The sequence below is a fragment of the Terrapene carolina genome, unplaced genomic scaffold (genome assembly GCF_002925995.2).
Source record: "Terrapene carolina triunguis isolate 2854851 unplaced genomic scaffold, T_m_triunguis-2.0 Scaffold189, whole genome shotgun sequence".
NCBI lineage: Eukaryota > Metazoa > Chordata > Testudines > Emydidae > Terrapene > Terrapene triunguis.
This window is the reverse complement of record NW_020664540.1, coordinates 7,159,823-7,180,441: the sequence shown is the minus strand read 5'-3', so window position 1 is coordinate 7,180,441 and position 20,619 is coordinate 7,159,823. Positions and strand designations below refer to the sequence as shown.

Genomic DNA, 20,619 nt, shown 5'->3' with positions numbered 1-20,619 from the left:
TTCCCTGCCAAAGGGCCTTCAGCCCAGGCCTGGAGAGGACACCTCAAAGAGATCAGTCTCCGTCTCTATTAAATCTTGTGCTAACTGTGATGGTAGCAATTATGGTTCTGTCCACTGGGAACTGGTCCAAGGCAACTGAACTCATTTCATAAATGCTAACAAACCCTCAGATGGTAACAACTTTCAGTCACTACTGACCTGCGCCAGATTCCAAATGGTGACCTAAGACCTGATTCAAAGTCCAAACACCCAATGATTTCAGTGGGCTTTGGATCAGGAACTAGAGCAGAAAAGATCTATATCCAGTTATCAATCTCCTGAGCCAATCAGTGCTCTGCTACTCACCTTTTAACCAGACCACAATGATACACTGATTTTGATTCTCTTACCATTACTGCTACTATATTATTATTATATTTTATGATATCGGCAAGCACTAGAACTACAAAAGTGAGTAAAGGATAGTTTTCTGCTAGTATGTGTAATACGTATGAAAAGAGCTATTGGATATATTTTTAACAGAATAAAATTGCTGACATACGGCCTTTTTTAAAGTGGAATGCTTAATGAAATGTACATTTTCCATTTTACAAAAAATTTGGGAACTAAAATATTTAGGCTGCTAGTTGCTCTGCGAAATGTTTTGTTGGGTTTCAGTGTTTTTTATTAGTTATTTCTGTATTGCCAATTTGGATTACTCAGTCCCATCAAATGTGGTTTCCCCCCCCAAAAAATGAAGGGTATCCTTTTTGAGATTTTTCTCTTCCTCCCCACCCTCTCAATTTTTTCAAAAACTGTTTTTGTTAATTTCAAATCCCAAAACACAATAAAAATTAAAATAATTCCAAGGAAAATCTGGAAAATGGAAAGTCAGACCATATTGAAAAGCAGGGTAACAGAACATACTTTCAAAATTGCCAATGTTTCCATTTTTTTTTTCTAATTTTAAACTAGCGCCCTCTCTCTGAACACAACTATGAAGGTATTAATGGAATCACATGTGGTTCAGATCTTTTTTGCCAGCGTGTTTACAGTACTCAGTACTGTTTATTCTACTGGAAAGGACACAATGGATTGAAAGGTACAATATCTGGATTTTTACCTCATGCACTCATACCTTCTCTGTGTCGATCCCTTTAGACATGGACCATGTTGAGACAATATAATCCATGACTCGTTCACTAAGGCCTTTTGGGACTTGATATAATTTGAGGAAATCCCTCACATTGTTCAGCATCTCATGGTATCGGTTGGTGTTGGCATACATTTGCTGGAAAATGGTGGTGACATTTCCAAAAATAGTTGCATAAAGAAGAGCTGAAAGAGAGAAAATGGCAAACAAAGATAAATTTCTATACTCCACAAAAATAGGCTTAATCATTTCAATAAGTGTTTTGCAAGAAAGAGAAAATCAACCGCAAATGGTTGCAGACTCATTTGTGTGTGCTGAAAAGTTCTAGTTACACACACTCATATATATTCACATACTTATATTCAGAGGACTTTTTCTTATGTGAACTTATGTTCCTCTTCATCCGTCATATTTAATTTGCTCAAATGACTCCCACCAACAAAAAACAAGGAGGAAATGCCACTAAAAGGAAGAACTGGTGAACAACTGAAAGGAAACCAGTCAAAAATGAACTGACCCAAATAGAAAAAGCCTTCCACTAAACCTTATCAAAGGGATTCTGTGAATATACTCTGAAATACAAGGTGGGTGAGGTCAGATATTTTATTGGGCCAAGTTCTGTTGGTGAGAGAGACAAGCTTTCGAGAAGCTTGTCTTTCTCACCAACAGAAGTTGGCCCAATAAAAGATATGACCTCACCCACCTTGTCTCTCTAATATCCTGGGACCAATACGGCTACAACAACACTGACATACTCTGAGAGGCAGTTCAATGGCAGGGACCAGGAACTGAGAATGGGGTGTCCCTATCTTGATCCAGATAAGACCATGGAACAGAGAACAGAGACAACTGAGTCAACCTCTGAAGCCTGGCAAGGATGTTTCTGGACAGACAGTGGCCAAGATCCTTGGCTGTGGCCCAGGACTACACAGTGCAGGTCATGAGGATGTATCCTACATCCTGGACCAGCTGTGCATCAGCTCTGCTGTAACATGAGCTCTATATTATGTCAGCTGCCAGTGGCCTCAAGAACAGCAAATGGAGAGCAGAAAGGGAAGCCTCAGCCATATCTCCTTGCCACTGGCCATATCTCTATATCAGCAGCTGGGTGTATGTGGCGTAGAAGCCACCACACCAGATATATACCAGAGGCATATCCCCCTCTGCTGGGGTGGTTCCCCCACCCTACCCAGCTACACCAGTTTTAGGGCCAGACTGTGCCCGCAAACCCAGACCCAAATTTGGGCCAAACCAAAACCATATATCCGAACATTTCTGAATTTGCGAGTGTTCAAAATCTGAATCCATATCTAAATGCTGTGGCTTGGATCCACCTCTATATATCCTATACATTTCTGCTAGCCCAGAGCAGCCTGAGGCCACTTTCCAGCTATGTTTTCCAGCCTCGGCTTAATGCACTGCTAGTGCAATTCAAGGAATCATCACGGTCTCCAATTTTGAAGGGAAAATCATTAATGATAATAATGGGTCTAAAGCATGTGCTTAAATGCTTTTTTCAATAGGGATGGACGTAGGCATGCTCTTAAAGGTATTTAGCTTCCTTATTGATTCAGGACCTAATTATTCTTGAGAAGAAGCCATAAATAAATAAATAGCACTCTTCTCTTAAACACTGTAGACTTTACAGAACGAAAATTATTTTGATTTCTCCAATACCAGTGTGTTGCATTTTCATTCTGTCCTTGGCATCAACTAATATACGGAAGTGTGTGTGTCATGTTTAATCGTCTTTGCTTGGAGACTGCAGAATGCAGCTGTGTTTACATATTCTTTTTTTAAAAAAAAAATACGCAGCATACAAATAGGAAAAAATAAGCCATTGTGAAAGGATAACTACTTTCTATCTCCTAATGCATAACAGTTTCCTTTTGTATACAACAGATTTTTCACCTCACTCCAGAAAATTGTCTTAATTTTATGGACATTTAGTCCAGTTTATCACTGCTCTTCCAGAGGCAGCAATTTTTTAAAAGACATGGTGTTTGTTTAAAAATACTTGAATAGTAGAAATATTGCACTGACATTTCTCAACAATTTCTTGAATATTTAAATGTAAAAATGAAACACCAGAATTAAGCAGAGATTTGGTGTTCTCTGCCTCATCAGAGTCTAGGGGGACTGCATTCTGACTGGTTGGATAGACATATGAGATCTATGATCAAGTAAGGTCACAGCGGGAATAGCACTTATGAATATGAGGTTTCAATTTTGGAAAGCTGGGGAGATTCATGTTCTTACTATATAACTGTGCAGAAATCAAGTAATGAGTATAGATCTTGTTCTTCATTGCTTTACTGATTATATATATATCACAACTGCTGGCTACTAAAATGTTTATACAATACATTACATATATACACACACATACGCACAGTACATACATATACACAGTATAAAAGTATGTGGGTTACACATGCATACACTCTATGTGGATGAATGTCAGTTGTACATTTTTTTGCTTTTGCTGTTCTTCCCAGTTTTTGTAGCATGTTAAATTGGATGAAGTGCCACTTCTTGTAAATGCTACTCCCCCATTCCACTCACGTACATTGGTTGAAAGGTTTCAGCTAATTTGATGAGTGAATCTACAATATAAATATGTTTTCAGTCTTGGCCTGCCTTGTTTTATGCCCATTTCTGTACTGAAACTGATTGTGACGATAAAAATATATGCCACCCCCTTTTGCAAGTGCAAAATAGGACAGAAAAAATCAGAGGCTGGCTGAAAATGTGGTATTGCCCTGTTATATGGGAAGAATGGATACAATTCCTGATCCTCATACCACACCAGCCAGACTGGAAGTGGCTAAGAGTGCCATGGTGGAAAAACAGTCTGACTGTGGTGAGTGCCTGTGATGGTGCCACACTGGGCCCCAGGGGGTTAAAAGGCGATACCGGGACCAAGGAGCCCCGCACCTCTGGGCCTGCCGAACATGCTCCGACTAGAGGAGCAGGTTAAGAGGAAGTTCAGAAGACCAGGTGGAGGACAGGCTGCAGGAGAGAGGTTGAGCTGAGAGGGGACCACAGAGTGGGTAAGACCCAGAGATAGTGCCTTCCTTGACCAACCCACCCGCCACTTTGAGAACCAGGGGGTCCTGCAGGGCTCTGCTTCTTTGGACTCTTTTTCTGCTAAGCAGCTGACTACTTGGACTACATGCCCCAAATTGAAAGGACTTATTGGTAGGAAGTGGCCCAGAGAAATGAACTTGGACTTGCTGCCAGTGTTGCTTACCATGGGGCCAGAGGGAGGGCCTGGGTCCCCCTACCACACTCCCTTAAAGGCCAAGGCCAGATGCAGGTGGAAAGCCAAAGATCCTGGCTTAAGGTAAGGAACAGTCACCTCTACTGCTTGGACAGAGGTGGAAGGGGCCAAAAGCTGGGTGTGCTAACCCCTAGGCTGTTGGCCCTCCAAGCCGCTTTCACAGCGCTACTTATTTCCTCCCACGAAAAAATCTCCTTTAGACTCAGAATATTCATGAAAACTATCCATCTAAATGGTAATTTTACCCAAAAGTTATAAGTGCCTGAAAATAGGAGCTTGGAATGAAAATGTCTCTTTGAGCATACTTATTGATACAATGAATCATCAGATCATTTCTTGGAAACTGAAATTAAAGAAAATGTTGCATGCTAGTCTACACACCACGTAATCTCCACATGCAAAACCAATGTCTCTCTCTCCCTCTGTTCTGTAAAGGCCTTTGTGGAACATATTTAGGTGTTGGCAAGATTAGAGGTATGCCTCAGAAATATTCCTTGCATTTGCTTATTTCTTATTTCAGCTGTTGGCCTTTGTTATTGTGTTTCAAGACGAGATTATTTTTCTTAATTTAGCACTGATACTCTATATCCTGTACTTAGTCCCCAATTCCACTGTGGGTATGACACACATACAAGGGTTAAGATGGAAAAGCCACCATTGAGTATTTGTCAGGCCACAGTGTTCTACCCTCATAAAACCCATTCTCTTGTGTTTCATCGGTTGAATGTGTCATCACTCAGTAGCCTGGTGAGGAGTGGAGTTTTGTGAAAAGAAGTCTGAACCTAAGTTCCCTTTGAGGTGCGCACTTAATTCCCCCAGCCCCGGGGCTGCGGCGCGGCAAGGAGACACGCCTCTCCCTCCCAGCTCTGGGGCTGGGGTGGGGAGAGGCGCCTCTCCTCCAGCCCCAGGCCCAGAGTTGGTGCAGTGGGGAGAAATGCTCTCCCCCAGCCCAGGTGCTGCTGCGGGGAGAAAGAGCTGGGGGGAGTACTCTCTCCCCATCACTGTCCCGGGGCAGCCTGCAGCCCAAACTCCTCATCCCCGGCCCCACCCCAGAGCCCGCACCCCCAGCCGGAGCCCGCACACCCTGCACCCCAACCCTCTGCCTCAGCCCTGAGCCCCCTCCCACACTCCGAACCCCTCGGCCCCACCCCTGCCACACATCACCTCCACATTGGTGCACATAGCAAAATTCATTCTGCACATGGATGGGAAAAATTAGAGGGAACATTGGTCTGAACTGGTGTTATCTAGTCTTGGGAATAAAAGATGCCTGATTTTTCTCCTGTGTACATCACTTTTAGGCTGGTGTAATGCCATAAACTTCAAATACTGCAGAGACTGGGATAAAATAAGTCCCTAGATAGTCACAAGGGGCCAGATCCCCAGATGACATGAATACACCAGCTTACACCACCAGAGGCTTCTGCTAACCTGCATTAATACATCAGCGGCTGTTGTGCTATCCTGATCTCACCTGACTGCTGGACCAACAGGTCTGATCTTTAAACTTGTGCTCCCTGTACATTTGCATAAATGTGGGTGCAATTCAATATCGCTAATGAAGCACCAGTAGAAAGAAGAAAATTACAGCACTGATCACATGCATGCAAAAGAATGAATACCAAATATTTCACGTAGTGTTGTCAACTGTTTCTTAAACATTGAAAGGTTATTGATTTGATTTGGATGACCCCAGTAATTACCAATCAGAGCTTTATCAGAACACACCTCGTTAATGAATACCCACAATATTAGATTTGAGCATCACCCTTTGCCCTTTTCCAAAATGAGAGAGAATAGCAGCAGTTCTCAGCTCTATTTCAGTTTGTTTCGTTTTCATTTTTGGTTCTGGCAAACAACATTTGCAGAGATTCGGAGGGATGTAAAATACAGTGCATCTCTCCATGATAAGAGGATTTAAACAATTTGCAGAGAGACAAGGACATGTACATGTGTACCTGATTAGTTGTAATTTAGTCTCTTCTTTTATGAGTAGCTCAGGGAAAACAGAAGAGATCATGCTACCCAGACTGTAGGAGAAATTACCCTCCCCAATTCCCTGTTTTCACTTGCTAGTTACGTCAGGCAGCATTTGTTCATCTTCTCACTAATGATTCTTATTTATCTGGATTTTTTTCCCTCATCTGCTCCTGCTGACATCTAACATTTACTTCTCCTAATTGTCTTCTATGTGTAAATTTGGAGAGTCCACAGTACATTTTATATAGAGCAATTTAAAATAATGATGCGGGAATATTTTCCTCACAACCCTTAAGGCTATGTAGGTGGTTCAACCATTATTTTAGATTTCTATTTTTACACTCCAGTTCTCAAAAGACAGCTATACATTATATATATATATATATAATTTCTGGAGGATTTTGTAACAACGTCCTACATAAATCTTTTGCATCTGTTTAACAACAAGCAATATTCTTGTTAAAAATGGCTCAGACTGATCTAAATTAACCTAGAGCATTTCAAATTGATTACTACATTGACTGCTTTCTCAATATATATGAATAAGAGGATTTACCTTCAGGAAATGAGGCCTCGACTAAGAACCATTTTTTCCTACATTCTGCTCTTTATTTCATAGATTACATGGCCAGAAGGGACCATTGTGATCATCTAATCTAACCTCCTGTATAACACAGGCCAGAGAACTTTCCCAAAACAATTCCTAGAGCAAATCTTTCAGAAAAACATCTAAACTTGATTTTAAAATTGGCAGCGATGGAGACTCCACCACAACCCTTGGTAAATTGTTCCAATGAATAATTGCCCTCACTGTTAAAAACTTACACCTTATTTCCAGTCTGCCCGGAGCTGACAGCAGGAAACCTGCCATATGGAGGACTGACATCAGGAGCCCCGGCCACCAGCCCTGGGTGACTGGTGGCTGGGGTCCCGCTGTCAGCCCCGTGCATTGATGACCGTAATATAGGTGCAGCAAAATATCTCGTTATCAAAAAAATTAGCAGGCATAACATAATGCTTGAGTGTTTATATTCCAGCAAATTTTTCTTAAACAAATAGGTCTTCTTTGGCTTTTCCAAATTGCCGCAATTAATAAAGGTCCATTATTACTTTTCTGTGATTTTCCATGTCTTGTCCGCAACTCAGCCGCAATTATTTGGCAATCATCCCACGACTCAAGTAGGGCCTTACTCAGAATGTCATTTACAATATGTTTGTACAGCCCCCAGCACTATGAGGTTCTGACCTGGTCGAGGTCTCTAGACCAGAGGTTCTCAGACTGGGGGGCAGGCCCATAGGCCCTGGGGCAGTGTAGAATGTATTCTGGGAGGGGGGGAGAGAATTACTGTGCATATATTACCCACAACAAAGCTGATTCCCTCAAACATATCAGGTCCTTGGAGGGCGCTGTGCATTTGACTCTAGATGGCGCTGTGGGTTTTGACAGATGTCTGTTATACTTGCATAGCATTATAAAAAGTCGTTACCATCTGTACATTAATGCATTTGCTATGATGCGGTGTGCACATTTAATTGTAAGCATTGATCACAATCGCAGTTTTCCTTTTGCTCTTATTAAAATGGATCGTTGGCTCTGTTTGAATCAGTGCCTTACTGTTTTTAATATTTAGTGAGAGTTGCATGTTGATTTTTTTTTATCAGTATCTGTTCTTGTGTGGCAGGAAGGAGGATAGACTACTACAGACACAAAAATGGGGGCGCGATCAAATAAGTTTGAAAAGAGGAGGTTACTCACCTGCGCAGTAACTGATGTTCTGCAAGAGATGTCCCTGTGAGTGCTCCACTCCAGGTGTCGGTGCGTCCCTGCACCTTCGCTCAGAGATTCTTACAGCAGTACTCACACGGGACATGCACACGCATTGCCTGCCTCACACGCCTCAATAATGTGCTCACGCGGCCCAGCTCCTCAGTTCCTTCTCGGGAACGGAGACTGCACCAAACTCCGAAGTAGAGGGGAGGAGGGGAGGGAGTGGAGCACCCACAGGGACACTCATCTCAAAGAACGTCAGTTACTGCACAGGGGAGTAACTTCCTCTTCGAGAGAGAGATGTCCCTGTAAGTGCTCCACCCCAGGTGACTGAAAAGCAGTCTCTCTTAAGGAGTTAGGGACTTCAGATCTGGTAAGAAAGCTGTAGACAGCACAGCTCAGCCCATTCGAACGTCAGTCAGGGGTTTCTGAGTAAGAGTATAATGTTTAGCAAAGGTATACTCTGAAGCCCAGGTGGCGGCTTTGCAATTATCTGTGAGGGGAATGTTACGTAAGAATGCCACAGACGTTGACGCAGATCTGGTGGAGTGTGCTCTAACAGAAGTCAGAGGATTCATCTTCTTTAGTTGGTAGCATAGGCAGATGTAGTCTTCTATTCAATTGGATATTCTCTGGGTAGAGATGGATTTGCCTCTGGATCATTCTGCGATGGAAATGAAAAGTTTAGAGGAAGCCCTAAAGGGCTTAGTTCTATCCAAATAAAAGGACAATGCTCTGCGCACATCGAGTGTGTGCATTGCTGATTCGAAAGTGTTCACAAGTGGTTTAGGAAAGAAGGTTGGTGGATGGATAGGTTCATTGAGGTGGAAGGAGGAATGCACCTTCGGGAGAAATTTTGGATGCGTTCGGAGCGTGACTTTGTCCTTAAAAAATATAGTGTACAGTGGGTCAGCCATAAGCACTCCAAGTTCCCTATATGTCTGGCAGATGTAATGGCAACTAAAAACCCAGTTTTCATGGGTGGATGTAGGAGGGAGCATGTTGCAAGTGGCTCAAATGGATGGCACATCAAGCATGTGAGGACCAAGTGTAGGTCCCAGGGTTGAGTGGGTGGTCTAATGTCCGGGTATAGGGTCAGGAGGCCCTTGAGGAACCGTTTTGTGATGGGGTGGGTGAAGATAGTAGTGTCTCTGGTCTTATTGTGAAACACCATAATTGCTGCTAGATGTACCTTTGTGGAGCTAAAGTTGAGCCCAGATAGTTTAAGTTCTAAAAGACAGTCTAGTATTAGTAAAAGAGGGATGGAAGCAGGAGCGGTTTGCTTGGTGGAGCACCAGTGAGTGAACCTAGTCCAGTGGTTCTCAAACTTTTTTTTTTGCAGACCATTTGAAAATTGCTGAGGGTCTCAGTGGACCACTTAATGATCTTTCCAAATGTTGTTTGTACCATTAGCTAACTATTGTAAAGCACTTTGGATAAAAGTGCTATACACAAAAAAACGGAATTAATTTTTTTTGTTCTACAAATAAAAGCACACAACTCGTATTTTAATATCAGTAGTCTGACCTTTCTAATGCGATGGATGTGCCCTTTCTCCCATGCCGTGGCAGCCCCCGAGCTGAAGCTGGGAAGGGGGGGGTCTCTCCCCTGCTGCGGCAGCTCCGGGGCTGGGAAGGAGGGGGGTCTCTCCCCCACCTCGGCAGCCCCTGAGCTGGGAAAGTTGCCTCTTTCTCTGGCCACCGCAGCCCTTTATGTCCCAAATTCCCCCCACCCCACTGCCCCCTCCCACCTACCTCCTATTCCCCCAAGGTCACCACCTTACCTTACATGTGTGTCTTTTCCAGGGTCCAGGCACCTAATTAGTGGAGCCACACCTGCACGACTCCACTAATTAAGTGGGTGGCCCTTCATTCTCTCGTGTGCGGCCACCCGGGGAACTATCTGCAGACCACCTGGGTCCGCGGACCACAGTTTGAGAACCTCTGACCTGTTCCATTTATGGAGATAGGTGGTACATGTGGATTGTGTTCTGCTATGTAATAGTACTTTTTGTACCTGTTCAAAGCAGTTTAGTTCCTCATTAGAGAACCATTGAGGAGCCACGCTTTGAGGTGCAGCATTGTTACGTTGGGGTGGTGTAGCTCACCCCTGCATTGTGATAACAGGGTTGGAAGGGGCGGGGGAAGTGGAATCGGCGGGCAAACTGACATTCTCGTTTAAAATGGGTACCACGCCTGTCTGGGCCACATAGGGGCTATTAGTATGACCCTGGCCCTCTCCGCTCGTATTTTTTGTAATACCCTGTGAAGAAGTGGTATCGGGGGGAATGCGTATAGGAAATTGTTGCTTCATTTGATGATGAATGCATCTGCCATCGAATGCTTTCCTAGGCCCACTCTGGAACAGAATTCCGGGCATATTTTGTTGGTTGCGGTTGCAAAAAGAGCCAGTCGCGAGTAGCCCCGTTGTGTAGGATGGTGTTGTTTATCTTCCATTTGTGATCTGGGGGAAAAGATCTGCTGAGCTCATCCACAGTGGTGTTTAATGAACCAGATAGGTAGGAGGCTGAAATTTGGATACTGTGTTGGAGGCACCAATTCCAAAGTTTCACAGTCTCCATGCCCAGCAAGTGGGATCGAGCTCCTCCTTGTCTGTTTATATAAAATATGGAGGCGATGTTGCTGGTCATGATCCTGATGTGTTGGTTCTGGATGTGCGGGAGAAATTGGATACAGGTGTTGCGGACTGCTCAAAGCTCTAAAAGATTTATGTGTAGTGAGGCTTCTGTAGGGGACCAGAGTCCCTGAGTGGTGTGGTGTGCCATGTGTGCTCCCCAGCCCGTGAGGGAAGCATCCATGGTAATTATAACGGAAGTGGACTCCTGCATGAACGGACTCTGGAGCAGAGGTTGTGAGGAAAAGTCCACCATGTGAGTGAGTCCTTGACTTTGGTAGGTATGGATAGAAGTCTGCTTAGGCCGTGCACATTCGGTCTGTAGACAGTGGTCATCCAACCCTGCAGAGGCATGCATTCTTGACCAAAAAAGTGCAAGAGGCCATATGACCGAGAATTTGAAGACAGTGACCTGCGGGCTGTTTTGCAACTTGGCGACAAGATTCTTTATGGTGTTGAATCTGTCGGACAGGAGAGATGCAAGTCCGGTTGTGGAATCAAGGTGAGCACCTATGAACTCTAGTGGTTGAGTAGGAGTTAATGTGGATTTGTTTTTATCTGTAGGCCCAGACCCTGGAAGCAGTCGATGGTCATCTGCATGGCTTGGATGGCCTCCCTAAGAGTCTGTGCCTTGAGCAGGCAATCGTCCAGGTAAGGAAAAAAAATTTCCTTAGGTGCGCCATTGCCACCGCGAGAATCTTGGAAAAGACACGGGGTGCTGTTGAGAGGCCAAAGGGCAGAACCCTTTATTGGTAGTGATTTGAGCCCCTAACAAATCTGAGAAAACGCCTGTGGGCGGAGTGTATAGTTACATGAAAATAAGCATCCTGCAGGTCAAGGGCTGAAAACCAATCTCCCTGCTCCAGCGCTGGAATTATGGTTGTGAGGGTCACCAGTTTGAATTTTTGCTTTTTGACGAACTTGTCAAACTTGCCTGAGGTCAAGGTTGGGTTGCCATCCCCCACTTTTCTTTTCTGTAAAGAAGTAGTGGGAATAAAAAACCCTTTCCCCTGTGCTGATCGGGCACTGCCTTGACTGCTCCTATTTGTAGAAGATGTTGCATCTCTTGGTGGAGCAAGTGGTCGTGAGAGGGGTCCCTGAAAAGGAACGGGGTGGGGAAGGGTATGGACAGGAAGGGGGGGGGGGGAATAGCCAAATCAGATGACCTCTGGGGCCCACCTGCCCATAGTGATGGTTTGCCAGTTGTGGTAGAATGGGAGTAAACAGTGACCAAAAGGTTGGATGGGAAGTATAAGCGCTGAAGTGGGTGGGAGGTCTTCTATACCCTTGACCAAGGCTTCAAATCTGCTTATTAGATGGAAGGGTTGGGATGGTGCCGATGTTGTGGGGCATCATCGTTGATGCCTGGGTCTCTGGTGGTGTTGCTGCTGGTGGTCGTATGGCCTCTGTTGTTGTTGTTGTGTGTAGGCCAGGTACCATGGGTGTTGGTAAGGCTGATACCTGTATTGTCTTCTTCTAGTTGCCGGTGTATGGATGCCTAGGGATCTGAGCATCGCTCTGGAATCCTTCATGGTGTGCAGCATCTTGTTGGTTTTTGTGGCAAATAACTTCTCGCCATCAAAGGGGAGATCCTCCATGGTGTTTTGTATCTCACATGGGAAAGAGGAAGAGGTAAATCATGAAGCCCCACGCATCACTACGGCCGTCACGGTGGACCTGGCAGCTGTGTCCGCATCATCAAGGTCAGCCTGCAATGCCATGTGGAAAATAATCTGCCCTTCAGAGAGTACTGCTTTGAATTGTTGTCTCTTGTCCTCTGGGATGTCATTAATAAAGTCCATGAGTTTCCCGTAATTTTTGTGATCATATTTGGCCAGGAGGGTCGCGTAGTTTGCCACTCTAAATTGTAGCGTGGATGATGCATAAACTTTGCGCCCGAGTAGGTCCATTCTTTTGCTGTCCTTGTCAGAGGGAATGGATTGGAAATGCTGCTGTTTGTTCTTTTGGTTGGCTGCTTCTATTACCAGTGAATTTGGTGCTGGGTGCGTGAAAAGGAATTCTGAGCCCCTAGAGCGGACATAGTATTTCCGGTCTGCCCTTTTGCAGGTAGGGGGTATGGTGGCTGGGGTTTGCCAGATATCCTTGGCAGGGTCCATAATGGCTCCATTAATAGGTAGGGCCATCTTGGAGGAGGTTGAAGGTTGTAATATGTCAGTCAGCTCATGCTGAGGTCCTGAAAATGAGTAAAATCATCCGCTGTTGTTGGGGGTGGGGGAAAATAGCCTCTTCTGGTGAGGTGGATGAATTATTATTATTTGGAGAGGGTTCAGGTGCCTCCTCGTCTACGTGCACTGTTGCAGGTTGCTCCTGGCCATCTGTCGCAGAAGTGTGGATGGGTACAAGAGGAGATCTAATGTTGCCTCTGCGTGGGCTGTACCGGCTAGTGTGGTGCCTGCTGCAGGACCCCCATGGGTTCTAATAATGGCATTATCCAGGGAAGGGCCTGGTTGGTCCCATCCACGGGTGTCCATACCAGAGTGGTAAGTCCCTAGAATATGAGGACCTTGGTCTCCTTGGTCCCATGCTAGCGGGAGTGTGAAGGGGGGAGGAATGGTATGGTGAAAAAACTCCCTCCACGTTGTCATCTTCATCACTAGAAAAGTGAGAGGGAATAGGAGATAGCTGTCAGTGCCGTGCCGACAGTCCCGGTGAGAGATCGGTACCAAGTAATGGGGAATCTGGAGTTGGCGAGATTAGCAAATCACTGGAATGAATAAATTGTGGTGCCGAGGTAGAAGGAGCTGGAATATATAGCGCTGGGTGCAGTGGCGGTGCCATAGGGTCGACCGGTGCCGATTGGTGCGGCGCCGTATGCGAAGTCATAGGTGGTTCAGGTGTCGGTGCCGGGACAGCAACCGTACTTGTGTGCAGCACAGGCAGGCTCAGCTGAGTAGGCACCGAGTCCTTTGCGGTGCTGTGCGGTGCCGTATTAGAAGAGGCAGGCAATTTTAAGCCTGTAGCCTCGGCACCAGAGCGGTGCGTACCGGTAACAGACGGCATATGGACAGCGCCGGAGGTGCCTGGAGTGTCGTATGTACTGAGCTGCGGCAGGGTCAGCACCAATGAGACAGACCTAGTCAGAGGCTGTTTGGATGCTGGCTGGTCTCTGTGAGGTGATAAAGCTGGCCCTTTTTTTTGTTGTTTTCTTGTCCTTCGTGGACTTAGGAGGTCTCTGTCTCAAGTAGGACTCCTGACCTGGGCCAGAGGCAGGTCTGAGGGACTTCTCCATTAGAATTAACTTGAATCTCAGGTCTCTGTCCTTTCGTGCCCTAGCCCACAGTTTACTGCAGTGGGCACATTTTTGGGGGACGTGGGACTTCCCCAAACAGCGAACACATAGAGAACGGCCATCAGAGATGGGGATGGCCTCTCTGCATGTAGTGCATCTCTTAAAACCTGGTGAGCCAGGCATAGTATAAACTGTCTAACTGACAGAAAAAAAATGGGAAGGAAAAAAATTTTTTTAAGAGAAGAATGGGGAAATGAAACTTATCTGACTAAAAAAAACCTAGAAAAACTGTATCAACAACTAACCAACTATCTAAAGCAAGAAATAATTGAGAGAGACTCCTGAGCTCCGTCTCAGGCCGGGGATGATAGAGAAGGAACTGAGGCACTCAGGCCGGGTGCGTGCGTTATTGAGGCACAGTCAGCATGTGAGGCAGGCACCGCATGTGCGCGGCCTGTGCGCGTATTGCTGTAAAAATCTCCGAGCGAAGGCGTAGGGGTGCACCAACACCTGGAGTGGAGCACCCCCAGGGACATCTCTCGAAGAAGAACCACTGCTCTAGACACTACCATAAAATAAATGTTAAATAAGGGCAACAATTACATAGGCAAGACTCCCATTGGTGTCAACAGGAGCTTTGTCTAAAAGGCACTGTGGGATTTGGGCCTATTACGTAATGAAGAATGCCTGTAGTAAATTGATGATATTTATATATATATGTTTTTCTTTTATAAAGCATATTCTTTGCACAACAGATTGGAACAGCTGGTTTGGAGCCTGCCAAGTTGTAGCAAAGCGACGACTCCTGCTGGTCGTCTTGGGAATTAGCTCTCCAGCGTATGGAGCGCCCTCTGCTAGCCGGTGTCTCGCCTGCCGCTGGCCCCGCGTTCCTCCCGGACCCCGGTGCCCTTTACCTCGGGGTTCTGCCCCAGCAGTATTCCCACACTCTGGGTCTCCCCTCCCAGGGGAACCCCCAGCCCTCTAAACCCACCTTGCCTCAGTGGCTACTGCCAGTCATCATCTTGCCCCCGCTCACTGGGGCAGACTGCAGTCTGTAATGGTCACTCATCATTGGCAAGGGGTTCGGACCAGCTGCCTCTGCCTAAGCCCGGGCTGCAGCCTCTGCAACCCCAGTACCTGTTTTGGCCTTTTCCCAAGGCCTGCACCCTGGGGAGTTGCCAGGCCAGAGCTCCTCTTGCCTTTCCCTAGCAATGCTCTATTCCCAGTACCCTGAGCTCCCAGGCAGCCAGGTCCTTCTCTCGCCACAGCTAGAGAGAGACTCCTCAGCTCCTGGCCCCCAGCCCTCTTATCAGGGACAGCTGGGCCCTGATTGAGCTGGCCACACCTGTGGTCAGCTACTCACTCAGGTAGTGTCACTCCTTTTCCCAGCTGCAGCCCTCTCCAGGGATGCTTTTAACCCCCTGCCTACTGGAGTGGGCAGCCTCCCCAGTTCACAAGTCTACAGCACAATTAGGCATTCAGCAGCCTTTATGCATAAATCCTCAAAAAGATGTGGAAACATTCTGCCGTACTTGCACATTAGCTAATTTGTAAATGGTGATAGTTGGGCCATTTTTAATAAGAGCAATGAGATAATAAATTTAAGACCCTGTCATTTTGTTTCAAGCTAAGATGCTCTTGCACTATACATGTACCCAGAAGCGATTCAGATTGCTAGCTAGTGTGTTTGGGTGGGGTATGGGGTTATTATTGGTCTTTGTTAAAGGCAAGTGTGTATATGTTATATTCATGCATCCTGACACAATGTGGATAGGACACATTTTATAAATGCAATAATAAATGCGTTAATTAGTAAAATAAAGAACCGAGAAATATTCTATGCGAAAACTCTATGCCTGTCCAGAAATCCATCACTTTTCTACCAACTCTCCACTTTGTCACTTGACATGCTGCATTACGTTCTATGTAGTGGTAAATGCTAATTACAGTACAACTGTCTTGCTAAAGAAATTAGAGATAGTGGAGAAAGAATGAAGAGATTCGGAGGATAGCCAGAGTTCATCAGAAATAATGTTCACCATGAATGCCAGCCAACAATGCACTGGTAGCGTTTTGCTCCCTCTCTCATTTGTCATTTTCTCCATTTTGATTATGATTCTCGATGCTGGTTCATTTTAATCCCCCTTTCTCCCTCCTCCTTTTTTTATTGCAAAAGTCTAAATTGCACCTGTCAAACAATCTCCACCACTCATCCCGTAAACCTGTCTCTTTCCTTTCCCCATCAAAGACTGGAGAACCTACTTTTCCATGATACGCTGTCTTCAGCATTGTTACTGGCCAGTGCTGACATCTCTGGATTAAAATCATGTCATGTTTCTTCCACTGTATGCCTCACTATGTCAGAAATGTCATCTGTAATAAGCACATGACACAAAGGATCTACCACGCTACTGTACGGAAACGTGGAAACTGACATAAAGGGGTTCCGTGAGTAAATTTGGCACCTGTCAGTATCAGTGTGAGACAGGCTAACAGCTTGTTGTGGGGTTTGGGCTGATTATTATTTCTTTTTATTACAATTTTTACTTGGCAAATTTTCTACATGGACACAGAGTTCCTGTCAAAATAAGATGAACACTGGATAGCAGGCAGTCGCTTTAGGCAAGATACCTAAACCTCACTCTCATACTGACAAACATCATCTGATCTTTATGCCTGTTAAAATACAATGGGAAATTCGTAAACACACTTTTAAACTACCGGACCTGGATTTGTATGTACAGAACAGTATTTCCAGCTCCCAGTTTTAAGACTCTCATTTTCTATCCATGCTAAAAAACAAGGTTGTTTAGATTAAATGGAGTTAATCTGTTTCAATCAGCTAATTTTGTTTTCAATTTGCCATCCTTTCTAGTGTATCATCTAAACTTGCTTATTCCGTCTTTCCTTCTTAAATTAATTGTTCAATTTTATATCAAAATACAGTTAATAAGATAAGACCAGATTTTGTGACAGTTAGACAATTGACTACGGTAATCTTCATGCAACATAGGACATGTATGCCCCAGGACATGAGAAAAAACATATATAACACTGTTTCATTTGTAAAATATGTGCCGCAAAATACCTGCAATGTGCAATGCAGTCAAAATAATATTGGTTTTATTTTGCAGGTCCTGATTTTTCTATTTTAATTCTTCAGCCTGAGCTCTGCACAAGCAGTTTTTGCACTTAATTATCTGGGTGTTTTTTAGAGGGAAATAAGATTAATGTGCTTAATAAAGTTAATATTAAAATGATCCCAATTTGGTTTTGGAGTTCATATCAAAATGCATTAAAGACTAGTCCAGCTTTGTAAAGTGACTGCAAACATAGTTTAATGGAGTTCCAGGTTTATTGTCTCTCACTGGTCTCCATTTACAAGTTAAAAATAGGTTTTTCTCTAACTGGCAGCCCTGCAAACTCAACCTGTGCTCTGAGAGGGGAGTTAAATTCTTTCTATCTCACTTAGCAGCACCGGGCCTTCGCTCCAACAAAGCACGTAAACACGTGATTAACTTAAATCACATCCGTGAGTCCCATTAAGGCTACTGCTGAATAAGGATGGACAGGTTCCACAAGGCAAATTAGGCCCCAAATGAAACCTGTGCAATTCCACTGCTTTCAGTATCAGAGGGGTAGCCGTGTTAGTCTGGATCTGTAAAAAGCAACGAGTCCTGTGGCACCTTATAGACCAACAGATGTATTGGAGCATAAGCTTTCGTGGGTGAATACGTCTGACGAAGTGGGTATTCACCCACGAAAGCTTATGCTCCAATACTTCTGTTAGTCTATAAGGTGCCACAGGACACTTTGTCACTGCTTTCAGTGGCATTCCACAGGCATGACTGGAATCTAGCCAATAGTTCTTTTGATGTACAAAATGGAATAGAACCTGCAGCTTATGCCATCTTTGTTTTGTTCACTCTGCAGGAAAATTTATATTTGTCACTAAAGTAAAGTGATTTTGAATATACACAAGGAAGAGGTCTCTTGAGAAGATGGGGGACATTTTTACAAAGGGCCAGACTTTTAAAGATATTTAGGCATTTAAAGATGCAGATGGGTGCTCAGTGGGATTTTCAAATGCACCTAATATGAAAATACCACTTTTCAGAGAGGCGTCACGCTTTAGCTATTAATTACCAGGCACTTGCTATAACAGATGCAGAAAAGGAAAAATATGGGGAGAAAATAAATATTGCAAACTATACAAGAGTTTGGACCTGGCTTTAGAGATCAGAGAAATCCTATGGCCTGTGTTATACAGGAGGTCAGACTTAGTAGTTCTCAACCTATTGTGGGCCACATCCAATACTACCTGTATAGCCCCGAGGATGCCACATGGGCTACAGCTGAGTGCTGATTGGGCCGGGTTGAAAACCACTGGACTAGATGATCACAACGCTCCCTTTCAGATTTGTAGTCTTTGAATCAATGACATTAACCTCTCCTACCAGAATATCCATATATAAAGGACGGTAAGACCGGTTATTTCAAATGTTTTTACCACTGTAATATTCTCCGATTTTAAAACTGAATTAACTGTACTCAGCTGTGATTATAACACCATAGAATCTTTCCTTCATCCTGTTATTGATCTAAGTATGATAGATGTTGAAATGTCATTTGGTTTGACAGCTTCTTCAAAGCTTTGCCCATCGTTATCTTATAAAATGAGCAATAACCACATACAGTAATGGCTGCAAAAAATGAGCACATTTTCCATCTTTTCAGTAAGCAAAACTGCATGTAGTGTTCAGTGCAGGAAAAGGAATTTTTAGAATTTTTCCACAAAAAGATCAAATCAGTTTCTTATTTCAGCACTCACTATTGTAAATTACTATTTTGTATCTTAATAGATTATTTACCCATCCCATGACAAAATCCCAAGATATAACTGGGCGTGATTTTCATTTATACTAAGGCCCCTTGACATGGCTCTTGCAGTGTAAAGAGGCCTTCCAATATACGTATGCCCGCCAGAGCAGTGTAAAGGGATTTTAGTGTAAATGAGAATTATTTATATTTGACCACAGTGGTAGATACTGGCCAGAGTTCATCTGCTATAAAACTAGACAATACCCAACACAAACTCCTACATTTTATAAGATTTTAAGGTACTCAACAATGCATGTATTATGCCAAGAAGTTTAAGCCTCCTCTGGTATTTATTTGGCATTCCATACTCAATTTGCTAAAGACAACTGATGTTCTATTTAAAAACTAACCTCAAGATGTCAGGACCATAAATGTATTTGTGCATTTTCCATACATGCCATAAAAACCTATATTAAATATATTATATTATATATTAAATATATTAAATATTTATATAATAATATATAAATATATAATATTTAAATATATTAAAATTTGATACTGCAAGGGATGCATATAAAACTATTTTCGGCCAAACCAAAAATTGCTCCCTCTACTGTAACAAAGCAGGTTACCCCACTTTGTTCTGCTCAAACCCAGATGTCCTGAGGCCACACACAACTTCATTCCTCCCTTCTCAAAAGAAAGATCCTGCTACACCCCATCTCACTCCCAACCTCTGACCCACACTGTTCTTCCATCTGATTAACTCTCACTCTTCCAGTTCAGTATTCCACAAAAGAGACACTGCAACTGATTCTGCTGTAAGTTAGCAGTGATTTCACTGAACAGAATGGAATTACATTAGTGTGAGAGCAGAATCAGACCCACTGTTCACTTACCCTGGGACTCCTTGAGTCAGAGGCCATCAGTAAAGCACTGATCACCCCAATTGCCTCATTATTTAGACATACTGGACCAGATCCTCAGCTGGGTGCAGCTCCACTAAAATCAATGGAGCTGTGTACATTTACATGAGTTAAGGTTCCAATTTCTAACTACCCCACTGAAAATCTGAAGTGACAACAAGTAACACAATCAGATTTACACCATGGTAACTGATCAGAATCTGTCTCACTTTTCTCAGGGACAGGACTTCACAGTAGGTAGGCAGGCAGGCAGAAAAGAAAAAGAAAAAAGATTAAAGGGTAAGCAACTGGATTGGTTTGGCATGTCTGTTAGTAGCACAAAGTGACATGACCAACTTATGTCGCTATTGTTAAATATCATTCTAATGAGTGTCCTGGGGATCAAAATAGCATTATGAATAATACGGTATTGCAAAGCTGCTGTTTGATCAAAATGTGACTGCCTCATTTCGTTTTGACCCCAGTATTTCATATTTAATGACTATACATTTGTAATTGAATACCTCTTTGATTGCCTGACAGACTGAACGTACAGCAGCTGTCCCTTGGAAAACTCAGGTAAAAAACATGCCACGCCACGTGAAGCTGTTGCAGGGAGGAAGATTTTAAATTTATGAACAGATATTTATAGGCACTCAAAGTGCATTGTGCCATGGAGTGAAAACAGCTGGACAACACACACAAAAAGCTGCATTTGAATTATGCAAACCTGTGTGCACAGAGGCTGAGCAGGAGACAATTAATGGGCCACTTGCCCGTCTCCCTCTCCACACTTCACAGAGTGCTCACCAGCCAACATGGAGGGAAAATTCTCTCCAAAAT

At 43.9% G+C, this 20,619-nt stretch overlaps 1 protein-coding gene across 1 annotated transcript in view; it reads right to left on the bottom strand.

Annotated features, from left to right (window-relative positions):
• KCNH5 (potassium voltage-gated channel subfamily H member 5) overlaps nt 1-20,619 on the bottom strand; it is a 222,665-nt gene that overhangs the window by 71,442 nt on the left and 130,604 nt on the right. The window contains exon 8 of the mRNA XM_024194406.2: nt 1,118-1,317. Coding sequence (XP_024050174.1) covers nt 1,118-1,317 — 200 coding nt within the window. The remainder of the gene's footprint in view (nt 1-1,117; nt 1,318-20,619) is intronic.